This window comes from Pseudochaenichthys georgianus, chromosome 18 (assembly GCF_902827115.2).
Source record: "Pseudochaenichthys georgianus chromosome 18, fPseGeo1.2, whole genome shotgun sequence".
NCBI classification, from domain to species: domain Eukaryota; kingdom Metazoa; phylum Chordata; class Actinopteri; order Perciformes; family Channichthyidae; genus Pseudochaenichthys; species Pseudochaenichthys georgianus.
The window spans coordinates 5,646,537-5,661,971 of record NC_047520.1 but is presented as its reverse complement, the minus strand read 5'-3'; the positions used below and the strand labels follow the sequence as shown (position 1 = coordinate 5,661,971).

Here is a 15,435-nt window from a genome sequence, read left to right as displayed (position 1 = left end):
GGGTTTATCGGGATGACGTCATAATTCCTAATATCGGACCGATAATTATCGTGCACCACTTATAAGATTTCAAAATACTGCACATCAGGAGTTCAAAAACTCCAAAGTACATTTGGTTGGTAGATCTTCTTCTAAGCACTTGAAATAGTTTCCTTCTGGTCACCACAAACAGCAGTTTTTAGTGTTAACTTTAAAACTACAGAAAGTTATCATATTGGTCACATTACCATCCAGGCTTTGCATTTCTCGTCATCAGAGACAAGAATGTGTATTTTCCGAGTGTCATGACTTACAGTAACTAAAACTAAGTCTGTACGCTCATAGTTAAGTTTCGTGCTATCTTATTGTCTCTGCGAGTCCCGGTAATGTCCTGAGAATCATGTCTGGATCTCTGGATGATGTGTCGGTTTGTGTTTAAGCTCTCCGCAGTGAAAGTAAGACAAGTACACACACATGCAAACACTTGTCTTGCATGTGTGCACAGCCTGTAGAGGTGTCTTGTATATATAAAACAAGTGACCTTTTGGTATTTATCTCACTTTTCATCGTCTGCCCCTCTATTCCTCTGCTTCGGTGCAACCCTCCCTCCCTCCCTCTCTCTCTCTGCCTCCCTCTTTCCATCTCTTTCCGTCTCGCTCTACTTCCCACCGCCACAGGCAAGGACATGCTGAGGCCCGCCACTTCCTAAGGAGGGCAGAATGAACCTTTACATGTACACACATCTACACTCAAACACACATTTAGCAAACCCAACACCATCAAAGTGCATCCTATATGTTTACCACAACAACAAAAAACATGCGTGACGAATCGGGGGGTGTCACGTGTTGCATTGCCAAATGAAAAAGGAGAGCCTGAGCACAAGTCAAAGTTGGCAAGTTCGCTAATCGTGTTTCTGCTGGTGTGCACTTTGTTATCCAGAGCACGGGGCTGTCGTCTGGCCTCTCCCACCTTCGTCTATGCCTGCCAGGCTGAGCATGTGACCTGCGGTGTGTGTGTGTGTGTGTGTGTGTGTGTGTGTGTGTGTGTGTGTGTGTAGATAAAATAGTGCTGGTTTTGAGGGAAAGTGGAAAAATCTTCCTTGAAAGGCTATTCTCTGCGCATGCATGATTAGCATTAAATATGTGAGTTTAAAATTAAAATAAAGACTTTACATATAGGGGGAATACTCTCTTTGTTGTAACACACAACACAAGCGCACACACACAAAATATGCTTGACCCTTCGTTAAAGCGATTACAGATTAATGAGAAGAACAGCCGCCTAATCCAGTTTAGCTCCAGAGCGGAGAGACAATGCCATCCCTGCACAACTGGAACTGAAAAGGAAACCTCTATCTGACCGGCTATCAAATTGGCTTCCTGGTTATCGACCAATCAAAGCCTGCCTCGATATAGCCATCATAATGGGTAGTGATTATCAGAGTGACAGTGCGAGTCAGGGAGCAACTGCCAATATAATCCTTTTTTCACCCCATTCTGTTTCTTTAGCCTTACCTTTGTTACATGGCTGGTATGCAATTCTACATTATAGGACATTTTGCTTCTGATACGAGTTGATTATTACCACTTTAATATCTGTAAACTAAATCTAGGAGAACATTAGCTTAGGGGAAAACAGGGGAAAACAGCTCATCATTTATTTGGACATTATAAACAGCTACTTATTTATTTTACCTTTATATAATTTCATTCTAAAAAGTATTCTGTTGCTGATTATGATTATTTAAAGATGCATGCTGGGTAATATATACAATGAAATGACCAACAAATGAGACAAATTGGTTGAAAAAAAACCTTACAAAACACACGCTGTGTCATGTTATTACTTAGCTATTTTCTGATAATAAAATATGCCAAAAGTACAAATTGTCACCATAAATAAGAACCATGCATCGTAATGTAAAATAACTACAGGCAACAACCAACAAATCTAGGCAACAACCAACAAATAATTGAAGAAATGTCAATAAATGATTGGTCGTAGACTCGTAACCCTGACAGGTACCGTGTCAAGGTCAATGTGTGCCAAGTGCATTACGAGCTTGTGTTATCATCGCCAGGACAAAGAATGTAACCTGAGCTGCAAGGGATTACAGAAGTGTGCTCACATTATTTGCTATGCAGATATATAGTAGCAACAAACAGGAAGTAGCGGTGATGGGAGAAACTTAAAAGGGGACCTATCATACAAAATGCGCTTTTTGATGTATTTTCTATATGTGTCCCCGGTGTGTCGGGGAACTCACGCAGCGTCAGAAAATAAAACCCTCTCTTTTCCTCAGTACCCAAATCTTTTAAAAAATGGTGGTACAACGAGCGGATACAGATTTGCTGCCGATCTGACGTCAAATCGGCGGCAGACCCACAGAGAGTTGCTATCAGAAACAATGCCTGACGTGTTTTGGACGTAATCTCGTCTTTGTTTACATTAGCAAGCCTCGCTAACACTCAGAGCCAACCTGTACTGGAGAGCACATGTGTTTAAAGAGCAGGAAATAAAAAAAGGAACCGACCTTGTGATAAACCCGCAAGAGAAAAAGCATTGGAGCTCCATACTGATTCAGAAATAATCCTTGATGTGGTTTAGAACAGGATGGCGTTTTATCACAGCAGAATTTAACTTTATCTCCGGTAGAATTCTGATCAGGCATTAGCTCCGCCTCCTCTTTATTTTTTATTTTTTTCAAGCTAAGGACCCAAGATCCGCGTTTCTCTAACAGGGCTGGAATAGAGGGGTATGAGCAGTATGAGGCATGGCTGCAATGGGGGATCTGTTTGGTATTTTAAGCAAAAACCTTCACAGACATTTTGTATAGGTAATATGGCCCTACAATATATTTTTTCCAATATAGCATAATAGGTCCACTTTAAAGAAACTCAGGTATGCACTAAATGAGAAACCTTGATTTGTTCAGCTATCTAAGCATGTTATGTTTCAACAGGCTAAAATTAGATATAGAAAATGCTTTTTTATAAAGTCACCCAGTGGGATTATGTACCTGTTGTCAGCATGACTTGTGTGTCCCCTCGCACAGAATGTCCTTTTATGTAACTGTACGCCACGGTCTCCTTGTTTATAACACGCTAGCTGGAAGCGAAGCATATGTCGGTGACGATGTCCGGAAATAGGTGTCACAAAAACTGGGAAATGGAAATCTGTGGAAGAATGTGTGTGTCTATGATTTCACAGCAGGTGGATCACTGCCAGGAGATGTGAGAAGGGTAGCAACACTGCAACAAAGGCCTTCAGACCACAGCAGTAGAAGAATGCAGTGAACTACTCAGTTTATCTACCTTTATTCGCATCTTATGTTGCCCTAAACCCTAACCCTATTAAACACGATGAGAAAAATGCAAACCAGCCACACAAATCCTGTACGTCTCTTTGTCACCTTGCCACTCATCACTGGAAGGCTCCTTTTTCATCGGAATACAAATGAGCAGTATTGACCTGACCTGAGTATATAAACTTTTTTCCTCAAAAGTGGGGTTTAAATAATATTGCTAGAGAATTGTGGTCTTACAACGTAGGATATTCAGAGTGTTGCATTTTAGGTTGTGTTTAGCTTCGAAGTAGCTAAGATGGCAGGTTTCTTCACGTTTGTTATAGCGAGTCAGCATTACATGTTTTAATTTAACCTGGGAAAAGGTTCAAGGATTTGGGTCTTTTCCTTGGACTAGTCCAAAAGTGTATTGTCTCCTCGAAGTCTTTTTCCAAAAACAACGGATGTAAAAAAGGGAGGTTTATCTAATATTCGGGCCAAACCAGTAGTGTATTCTGGGTGAACTTAATGAGGGCTCAAATTGCAATACATGCCCAAGCCTCCAAACTGACACGTTTATTTGCAAGTGTTATTTTTAGGAACGTCTATAAAAGAGCATTTATGCCACTACTTGGGCATCACAGCTCTGCATGCATACCAGTGGGTTGGCGCTTGGCAGCTTTTTACAGCTCACTGAGAGGTTTCACTGCAGGTCTTCAAACAGCCTGCCAACCTTCACGCTGCTGAGGAAAACATGAAGATCCTCCCTCAACTGCAAGGGTTTGACTGAAATTGTAATCCTCTGAACAACAGAAAGAAATGAATCTTTCCAAAGCCATTGGTTTAAAACCGTTTTGGAATGCACAATTTATCAAAAAGGTGAATCCAAATTGCATTATAGTGCAAAATCCAGCATTGGGTGCAATATTTGTGAAGCAAATGTGTCAAAACATCAATCTGAATGAAGAGTTATAGTGGAAACATGATAAAATGTTTCCACTATATGAGATGTTCTCATGATAAAAGGTCATTTGTTTTTAACGCAACAGCTAAATCAGTTAAACATAATGGTAATTTGCCCTTTTCAACAACAGAATCAACAGATCATTAAAGGCATCATGCATGTCATTATATCCCCCTGAGGCTTCTTAACGAAAATAGTGAATACTCGCGAGGAGGCGTTTTGCTTTACGCTCTCATCTCCAAGAGGCGAGTTGAGCCTCGGAGGAAACTCCCGTCCTCTCGGCTGGTCAGTCGTGCGGAACAGCGAGCAGCGCCAAGGAAAGTGGCAAAGCTCCATAACAAACACCACTACTGCTACCCGCTCTGCGTGTACACGATACCCTGTTGGCCATATCTCCCTTTCTTTCCATTTGTGTGTTCAGTAGCAGGATGAGGAGGGGGGGGGGGGGGGGGGCAGGCTGGATAATGTGATGCTGACACTCGAAGAACAAGTATCGTCCCACTATTGTGTTGCAGGGTAATTATAGCAAACGGGCCTAACAAATGCACAATGTATAATTCAGAACATCCTGCATTCCTGCTTCGACACGCCAACAGTGTTCATTACGAGGCCAGGAGATGAGCATTTATTTTTAATGCTCTGCTGTTTTCATTACAAATAAACATTTCCTAACCGTGTGTTATAAGATGTGTGTCCTTGTGGAAGAAGCTGGCATGACGATATGAAGATTACTAATGTGCTTATTATGGATGCTCCAATATTTGAAATCACAATTTCTTTTTTGATGCAACCACAACTTGCACTTTCCCTAGAGATTTAGCTTTGAGGCCTGAAAGCAAAAATAAAGGAGGGTTTTCTTGTCATGGTTCCAGAAATCCAGTGGCTGATAATAATAATTTCACAAGACCTAAAAGTAGAAGCCTTTCAAAAATAAACATGTTCGTCCCATCGTTTTATCTGTGTCTTGACATAACCACTGATCTATTAAGATGTTGAAGGATCGTGAGCCTCTCTGAGTAAAAGCATTCAGTTTCGAAGATTCTTGACGAAACGGACGATACGATTATTTTGGCACAAAGACTAGAAGCTTTGAGAAACTCAAAGCCTGGATTTGCCAAAGTCAGAACAGAGGGATACTTGTTGTTTTTCCTTTTGTTTTTCTAACTTAGGAAGGAGAGTAGGCTGTGTGAAGCCATTCTTTAGTTACAAGTAGACAAAGCTTCATTTTACAAGAGGTCAAAAGGCAAAAAGATTAAGCCGTTCCTCCTCTCTAGGGAGCCGAATCAAGAAGTGGTTTCAGTTGAGAACCTGTGACGAATCGTCCGATCTATCTGAAATGATTGCCTCCGGGTACATCAATTCCTTTTATTGATGCGGCCTGTTTTTCGGACAGTTGCTCATGCAAAAAGTCATGCGTCATGATGTCCAAATCTGTGTTCGTGCTGCTGTAAGATAGCAACAAAGAACAGTCATGGACCAGGGAAGGTTTCATTCCCCCAAGAAGGATGAATAACACTTGTCGATGTTTGTCGTTTCTTTTAACATGTTTTAATGTCAATAGGCATACACTGTGCTCAGTTAGAGAAATAGTGAAATAGATATTGACACTGAAAACCTGTGTAGGCCTACTTTTGTTTTTCCACTCGGGTAAAGAATCAGACCTATAAGCCAGAATCGATACTGCATTGGTATCAATAAGAACTTATAAATTCCTATTCTAACCGTTCTCTTTGTTTCCACAACCCTTCCTATAGATGTGTGGGAAGACACTCCCTATTCTCTCGTGGCTTGGAAGCCACATTGAAGCACAGCCTCAGCATCCATGTGAGTAGCTGAGTCATGGGACCTCCCCCCCTTTAGGAGACCTGCTTTAATAATGCAAGGCGAGGAGCTCTGCGACAGGGCCCATTCCTGGAATACCTGACGCAGAGTAGCAGCACGAGGAGGCTTTAACGCAACTCAGGGAAACCAAAACGGTTTGTGGTCGGGCTGCTCAATTAAATCGTATTTTAATGGCAATTACGATTATGAAAACAACATGATCGAAATAAATTATTATTATTATTATTATTATTTATAAAAAATAAAAAAAGTATAATTTTTTGTATTGGTTTTTCGGTTGAAATATAATTAAAGTTCAGGGTAATCAACTGTTAAAAACATACTACACGTTTTTTTTCTTCAATACATTGATGGATAATAGTTTTTAATAATCGTGATCTCAATTATCGACCCAAATAATTGAGATTATGATTTTTGCCATAATCGATCAGCCCTACTTTGTGGTGTGAACACTGGCATCCACATTCCACCTGAGAATATTTACTCCAGCCTCGATGTGAGTGATGTGAGCCGAGAGCTTCTGTACTCATAAGTGGAATAACTTGGCTATGGAAAATGAAGGTGTCACCCCCCGGGGTTAGGGTGGAGAACCAATGAACCACGCAGAGGGAATAATGCCTAGCAGCTGTTTATATATGTGTGTGTTGAGGACACTGCAGAGAGAGCACCACACTGAATTAGTAGAGAGTAAAATTAATGAATCCCTCCCTAGTAAACAATAAAGCAATCAGGAACACACAAATGACCTCAGGCTGCGTTGATGGTTATGAGCAGCTGATTTCATAATGCACTCAAAAACCATAATAAAGTGCATTCGAGTATTGATATCATCTCACACTGTTGAATATGTCCCGTTACTCCCCCCTGAATACGAGCACAAAACAAACAAACAATCTACGATAACATACGAGTAGTATTTTTCCTGTTTCTCTAAATGCGTGTTTGAGCCTGCCTGGGCAAATTCAACCCACGGCAGCACTGCATAAACAGCATACCAAGTGGCATTTTGGGTAGACAGGAAGAGGTTATTGCAACAACACCTCTGCTACAAGGGGGGGAAGTTCGGGGGCCGTCTTGCAGCAAAAGATACTGAGCAGCAACAAGCTACATTCAGCCGACTGCAAAACATCATTGTAGTGACTTTCATTGTACAGATGCAGGAACGTCTCCTGAAAACTGTGCCACAGATTTCTGGAGACGTTCCTGCTGCTTGTGTATGTGAGGAATCCTATTTAAATGTAGATGACAGAGCCGCCACTTCTTCTCTCATCTCCCACTCTCATCCTCTGTCCCCCCCCCCCCCCCTTGTTTCTGGCTCTGGGAGTCTCTCCGTTGCTGCAACTGCAGTGACATCGAAGATATTTGACGGACCGTGACGACATAAAAAAAAGCTCCAAAAAACATCTACAATCGCATTTTTAAAGCACAAGGCATTATCCGCAAACAAGGTAATAATGTCATGTCGAAAGAAAGGTCAGGAGGAAAGTTATTTAGGCTAACGAAGGATGTTTTCTTAATATTCACTGTTCCAAAATATAGATCCAGGACTGCATCATTTATTCACAAGCGTATGGTGCGCACACACAAAATGTTACGAGGCAAAACATAGCCCTGAGGCTTTCCTTCCAGCCCAGTAAAGCCCCACAGCTTTTTAGAAGCAGCATTAAGACGCCAGCCTGTGAGCTCGGTACGAGGCTTTTACCAGCGTGCCTTATTCCCACTAATTGCTTTCAGAAACCTAAACACCTCGAAGGATGCCTTTCAGTCTTCTGACGAGGAACGCAACAACACAATATCAAGGGAAACGTGCATCAGTTACAGATTCCAACGCTTGGTTTTGACAGGTTAAATAGAAATGACTGTATTTGCCAGCGTACCAGATACAAATAAATAAATTCTACGACAAAATCTTGAATTTTTTTCGGTTCGATCATATCTCACAACGTATGCTTAGCCTGGGTTGTGAATCACATCGGGTGCACTTCACAGCGGTTAACCCTTGACCTTGAATCTTACTCCAGACCACAGCATCAGAAAAAGACGTCCACTGGAGAAAAGATGTGGACTATCACTTTCAATGTGTCTTTCCATGCAGAGGAAACTAGCACAGAGCCAGTGCTTCTGCTTCTGTCAGCAGCGTGACACACAGTACATGCCAGGCTGCTTGTTGAGCCTTTCAGTCAAACAAAGAAGCCGACTAGAATGCCTTTGTCTGAGACTGCGCTGAGGTGGATAAGGTGTCTCGTCCACTGTGACCTTGCTGCATTGTCACACACAAACAAACACAACTTTCATTACATCATCAAGAAAAATAATACATCAACAACAATGATGCATGCATGCAACATCTCTCCTCTCCTTGTGATTGCTGCATGGGAACAATGTGCCCTTCTGTAGTTGCAGTGACAGCCAGAAACCTAATGCTTCATCAAATCTTTAGTGTCTGCCATTGATCCGGTGGGCAACAGCTGAGGGTATCTGCTGGGGAAAGGCTGCAGCTGCCCCAACACACACAGGACTTATGGGCACATGATAACCAGGGGGCATGGCTGTGTGTGCTTTAACATTAGGGTTGTACAGCTACTGGGTAATGGGTTTGTGTGGTATTCAACTAGGGTCTACAAAGGTTACAATCAGGGGAAGATAACAGTAAATATCCTAATTACAGCAAATACAATTGTGATATAGACTTTTAATGTAATCACCAACACTCCTGGAGCTATGCGCGTATGACCAATACAAGCCTTGAATCCTTGAATCCTTGAATATGAGGTTTTGAAAAAGGCTCCCATAACATTCATGCGAACAATATCTTGTTATTTTTAATACTGTAAATCCTGCACAACCCTTTGAATATCAACCCTTTGAATATGTTGCACATTTCTGCTCTGCACATGAATATAGTTGTCATATTTTACTGTACTCAGTTTCTCACATATTTATATTTTGTGCAAATATTGTCTTGTTTTACAATAGTCTTTCAAATAGCTCTTTTTGCTCCTTTATTGTACACCAAAGCACTCGTATGTGTAAACCTACTTGTCCACTAAACCTGATTCTGATCACTTCTAGCATAGGCACCCATGAATATTTGAAATTCCCCAGAATAAACACACACAAACTGGGGACATTCCCCACACAAATGTGAATTCATGCTTTGTATTTCCCCCCCTCCCCTCCTCCCTTCACATACCTCGGCACACAGCTGGGTGAGGACCGGTCCACCTCCCAGGTAGCGTACAGGTTCATGTGGACCGGCCGGTTGGAGGTGATGCTGACCGGTTTGGAGGGCTGCATGTGGGGCGAAGGGACGCCCCCAGTCCGCGGGAGCCCTCCTCGCTCCGACATCCTGGAGGCTGAAAGAAAGCTTTCAAGTCGGGGCTAAGAAGAAGAGGAATACCCGTAGTAGCCTTTCTTCTCTGTGTGTGTTGTCCTTTTTTTGTTTGGCTTATGTTGTCCTCGTAATGCGTAAAACGCTCCGTGTCACGTAGAAACGGATAGTTTTTAGCCGTTTGGTGCTATTCACCGCTTAATAGTGAAAACATGGCAGTCGTAGGGGGGGGGTTTAAACCGTTTAAACCCAAAAGCAGGCGGTAAAATCCGCACGTCCGTGTGTCCTCTCGCTGTCCCAACTTGGTGCTGCTGGTAGGGGGTGTTTATCGGTAAAGGAAGCGGAAATTTCTCTCGCCGTAGTCGCACAATGAGCAGACAGCACGAGCTACGCCTCTTCAGTGCGAGGAGGTAGAGCATGAGAGAGCAGCGCGAGGCAGAGAGGGGGTGGCCAATGGTGTGCTGTGGTGCGTTCTGTGTGTTTTTAAATCAGTGGTGTCAAAAAGGGGTAAATGTTGCTTTAATAATAACAGTACATCAGTTTATATGTTTACTAACGTTCATTAAATTGAATTAGGAGGAATATAATATGTTCAATGTATATGTTTTTATAATTCAGAAAAAAAACTAAAAACGTGTTTTTCTCCATTGTACACACAAAACATGGACTACAGTTATAATACTCGTGTTTTTGGATCATGTAATACACTATGTATCAATAAGAAGACTCCACATTGCTGAAATGTAAACTCTAAATCAACCAGGACTGAAATCTAAATATATTAGATATTCATATATTTGTATCCATAACAATGTTAATATAGATATACTATGTATATGCTCATTCAATAGTCGTTTTTCTTTAATATACTTTTTTTTAGCATCCTGCTAAGTAGTGTAGCATAGTATATTAGCTATTGTATTGTATTGTCAATCAGTATACATACTGTATGTAAACCACTTGCATTCTGGTTTATTATATGTAAACGTTGTTGTATGCAAAGTACACTATGCTACCGTCAAAATGTAACTATAGTCATGCAAAGCTATTTGCATGGCAAAAAAAACATAAAGTAATAGCTGCAATGTGGACTTTGACAGCAGTTCTCACATTCACTCCAGAATATATAATTAAAACTAGATAAATAAACCGATCAAACAAACTCTTTTATGTGAACGCAGAATAACTTACTGCATATTATGACACTGGAACAAAGTCCTGCTTACGCTGCTATTAATACATCTTTTGTTATGACAGTAAGTAGTCCAAATAAGTTACACAATAGCACTTTCCTGCAGGTGCTACTGTTTCATTGAAGGTGTGGCCAATTAGAAACCCCTGTAATGTATAGACATGAGCTAAAACATACTTTATCCAGGTTAATATATTATTAAACAGGTGATTAACACCAATGGCACACAATGGATGTTCACCTTTTCCTCCTGATGATGGCAATGATAAGATTAACCACAGTGCCAATATTGACCCATGTGCAGTATTACACTTTGTATGAGTGAGTGTTGTATTTCTCATACAGGAAATCAAAAGGGATTCTGATGTTGTACTTGAGGATCAGCCGGTTCATTCAGGACTTGCTCTATGTTAGGCCCATGAAGCACACTCAGTGGAGACTCAGGTGTATTCTCAAATGACTCATACACATGTGCTGGCTCACACACACACACACACACACACACACACACACACACACACACACACACACACACACACACACACACACACACACACACACACACACACACACACACACGCCTTATGTCAGCCGTTGTGAGAAGGCAAACATACAAAGGTGCAAAACAGGTTACAGTCTGGGAATTTATCTGGCTTCCAAGTCACACTTTGAGCGTGTTGAGTTATTTCCTGAAGTGTGATTTATGACCACAAGATGTGGACAGGGGGAAAACCTTTTTTTGTTTTAGTTTCACTTATAATCCCCAACTGGAAGTGACTAATCACACTGTCTCTCTCCACGCTGCAGCTCTCCCAGGGTTTGCTGTTTCTCAGAGCCCCATGAAGCAGATGCAGGGTCAAGCGTTCGTACCCTCAGGTGACACGCGCAGGGATTTGATCACAATCTCTGAATATGAATCAGCAGGTGACCCAATCTCTCCCGGACGTCACCGCACGGCTGGCTGCCATCAGCCTGACGTTGGTCTCTATTGGCAGATTATCACAGCTGTGATCGGGGCTTACAAAAACCATTAAGTGCTTCAAATGTTCATGGGCATTTGACATTCTGGGGATATTTGAGGTATCACAGAATAGATGATAATGAAATGATTGGATGTCGCTGCTGGTTGGAGAGCTTGTCTGCATACCTGTAGTATAATGTGACAGAAAGCAAACATCTAATGGTGTTGTGTGTTTCAAATGACATGCATATTTTGTCATGTCAAGTCCAGGAAACCTCCGCATGAAATAAAGAAAGATTTTTGGAACAACCACAACAAATGTTTAGTCCTTCTTTAAGGGTTTACAACCAAAAAGAAGGAGTTCCACAGCACATCTACTTATGACTTTAGGTAGCATTACACTGTCATCTGCATGATCAAAGGCTAATCGTGCTACTTTTAGAAGCTTATTTTGCGCAGGCAGAATGTCATATATTCTGCTAAAATATGTTCAGTGTCAATTCCAGAGAGCTCTCTTAAAAGCGGCAGTATTTCACTGTAATACAAGAGTACACATAATAAATACAGTGTCTGTCTGTAGGTGGTAAACAGGTCAATTCAAGCAGTATATTAGAGTTGGAAAATAATTTAATGCCTCGCTAATTGCAGGTTTAAACATGTATATTGCTAATTTATTCATTTACTATTAATAGAATATAGTTATTTTGAATTCAACCAAGCAAAACACAAGATGATGTCACTGGCTGGCTATGTGTTCCCCTTATGTTGAAGATGTGACTTCAGTGAGATCAACAGGTTCACCGATGAGATAACTTAGAACCGTGCAGACTCTCCGCTTGGCTTCCTGTCTCCGTCCCTCGCTCTGGATAACCAGCACAATGACTTCAACGCAGGCCTGCTCTTTTTAACATGCTTTGCCATTAATAAAGAGATTAGAATCAAGCAGATTAAAACACAGTCAGGGGATTATCCTCGCTTACTTTTTACACAGTGCACTAAATCTGCCAGGTCATCAAATGACACTGCACGGGATCCAACAATCCAATCAATGATATGTGTACTCTTACGCAGCACAATTCTTACATAGAGAGATCTACAATTTGTTAACAAAGTAAATGTTGACTAGGGGAGTGACTGATAGAAATACACGGGGTGATGGATGTCTGTGCATCATTCAATCTCCCAACTGAACCAAAGAGAGTGTTGGCAGACACATTTGAGCCTCAGAGGTAGAGACATGTCCACAGGCCAGGAGATGATGTAATTTACTCCAGGATGGGCAGCTGTCCTGCTGACGGTTTGCCGTCCAGAGAGGACCTCTGCACCCAGTGGTGTATAGGAACAGGGCCAACCAGATTATCATCAGTGTCCCTGAACGCCCCACGAACTCCTCTGCTGTCTGGCAGCTATTGCACCACCGAGTTTAGGGACATAACATGCTGCCTCACAACAATGTTGAACTCTTGAGAACTGTGCTTTTTATATGCTTTTACACATCTGGATTTATATGTATACTTTGAATTATCCGTATAGATTTATTACATTCAAATGACTAATCTGAAATGTACCGTATAATTCATATGTCCTTTATTCATGTTATATTCTATCCCTACTATTAACTTGCACTATTTTTGTTTTGACTCTTTCGTTTGGTTTGTTTTATCTTGTTTTTTATAAAAGCAATGTTGGTAGAAGCCTGAGACTGAGATGTTGCTTGCCTGTTGTAATTATCTAATTTAAATGTTGACGTTACCATTGTGCATATGATAATAAAACACAGCTTTTGCAGCTCTATAATAATAGCAGTATATGCACTGTTGTATTAGTAAGAAAATAAAAGCCATTGATTTAGCAAACGCTGTTGCTCCATGTTTGTTTGTGTGTGCGTGTGTGTGCGTGCGTGTGTGTGTGTGTGTGTGTGTGTGTGTGTGTGTGTGTGTGTGTGTGTGTGTGTGTGTGTGTGTGTGTTATAGTGACAGAGTCAACATGGTGTAGGCCTACTGCAGTTATTTAGGTCACTGTGCTTTCCAATGTCGAGTGACGGTCACCTTCAGGGTGCTCTGCTGCCCCCCAGCGGCAGAAACAGGGACAGCAGGTCCTCTGACTTAATTCCGTGCAGAGGAGGGTGCATGTTTATGGGAATTAATGAGTCATTACTTTAAAGGCATTAACCCTCAGGTCCCTCATGCATGTTATGCTCCCATGACATCTTGGTTTTAATGATAATGACATCAGCGTTACCGTAGAAACCGAGCATGGAGCATTTGACCGCCCAATCTAAACATGATTATATCATAACATAAATAAATAAATGTGGAAATAAATACAAGAATAAATAGACACTAGAAAAAATTAATAAATGTATAAATACAAAAATATAAGTTGAGAATAAAACAGGAGACATTTAATGTATTTTTACATTTATTTTTTACCAACATTAATATATGTATTCATTTCTGTGTCTGCATGTTTCACACAGTGTTGTTCTGCTTGGTAGCCTTGTATTCTGTGGATACGACAACATTTATAACAATTGTATTTTCAATTGCTTTGAAAGTTGTGCATGTGTCTTTAACAATATCTTTGCTATAATATTTTATTTCACTTCCTCTGACCGGTCCGCATTTTTATTTGGAAGCTTTGTGTCAAGTTGTAGACAGTGCGAGGAGAAAGACAGTGACTCTTCTCTCTTCAATACATATTTTAAAGGTCCCATGTCATGCTTTTCCGGTTATTACCTGTCCCCTTGTGTTATGTAGCTTTTTCTGCATGTGAACGGTCTGCAAAGTCACAAACTCTCAAAGTACACTCTGTAGCGAGAAAAACTTTAATACAGAAAATACCTGTCTATGCTGCCCCAGAACGCCTCGTTGGACATTTATCTTTTTCTTCCTGGGTACAGTGACGTGTCCATATCCAAATGGACCAATCCGTGGACTTCCTCACACACACATACACAATCTTTTCTCAGCTGCAGCTCCGCCGATTTCTCCTCCGACGGCGAGGCTGTGAGTCGGTGTGTGAGCACCAGACTGAGCACACACACAAACTCCCAGCCAGGCTGCGGGTGTGTGTGTGTTTGGGCTGGGTTTCACTGAGAGTGAATACACAGACTATACAGAGATGCTGTATGAGAAACCAATGTGAGTTTGGAAAATTGCACAATGTAAATCTATTCTAGTATAGCACTATCCTCAACAATGGAATTATGATCGGGAGAAATGGCCATGACATGGGACCTTTAATATAATTTTTTTAATTTACTTTTGATGTATTTGGCGCAAGAAGTACACTTCACCTCAGAGCCAGATATAAATGTTTATTAGCGTAAAAAATGGTGTTGCTATTAAAGGTTTTGATAAACAAATACATATTTTATTTGATAATTAATTTACGGACAGGAGATATTCATATAAATATAAGTACAAATGTGCAAAACTAAACTAAATATCCAAAACTGTGGAGATTTTTTAAAAGGTATTATTTCCATAATACCCCAATTCAAATGTGGTGGTGTGAATATATTGATTATTGGCAAGTGACAAAATAGGAAATAAAGTAAAAATCATAAACCTTTCCTTTACTTCTTCTATACACAATGCACAGCTTTCCTACTCCACAATCTGATATAGTGCAAATGTTTTATTTGAGTAATTTGTCATATTCTGGTATATCATTCTTTATATTTCTGGCAAGCATTTAAGATTGTTTTAAAAAAAGTTACTGATTTCCTCTTACTGTATTTATGTATGCACCATTATACATCAAAGCTATTCCTTGCATGTGTAAGCTACTTGGCAATGCGCCCGAGTCAGAGGGAAATATGGATTAGCCATCAACCAAAATAATTAAAGCAATCAAATGAAAACCAGAGGCACAG

The 15,435-nt window shown here is 40.8% G+C and overlaps 1 protein-coding gene across 2 annotated transcripts in view; it reads right to left on the bottom strand.

Annotated features, from left to right (window-relative positions):
• Positions 1-9,772, bottom strand: part of LOC117463483 (phosphofurin acidic cluster sorting protein 1-like) — a 33,408-nt gene extending 23,636 nt beyond the window's left edge. The window contains exon 1 of one of the 2 annotated variants that reach the window (XM_034105726.2): positions 9,265-9,772. In XM_034105726.2, the coding sequence (XP_033961617.1) occupies positions 9,265-9,419 (155 nt within the window). In that variant the 5' untranslated portion in view covers positions 9,420-9,772. The remainder of the gene's footprint in view (positions 1-9,264) is intronic. The other variant, XM_034105725.2, reaches the window with a different exon arrangement.
• Positions 9,773-15,435: the final 5,663 nt, after the last annotated feature.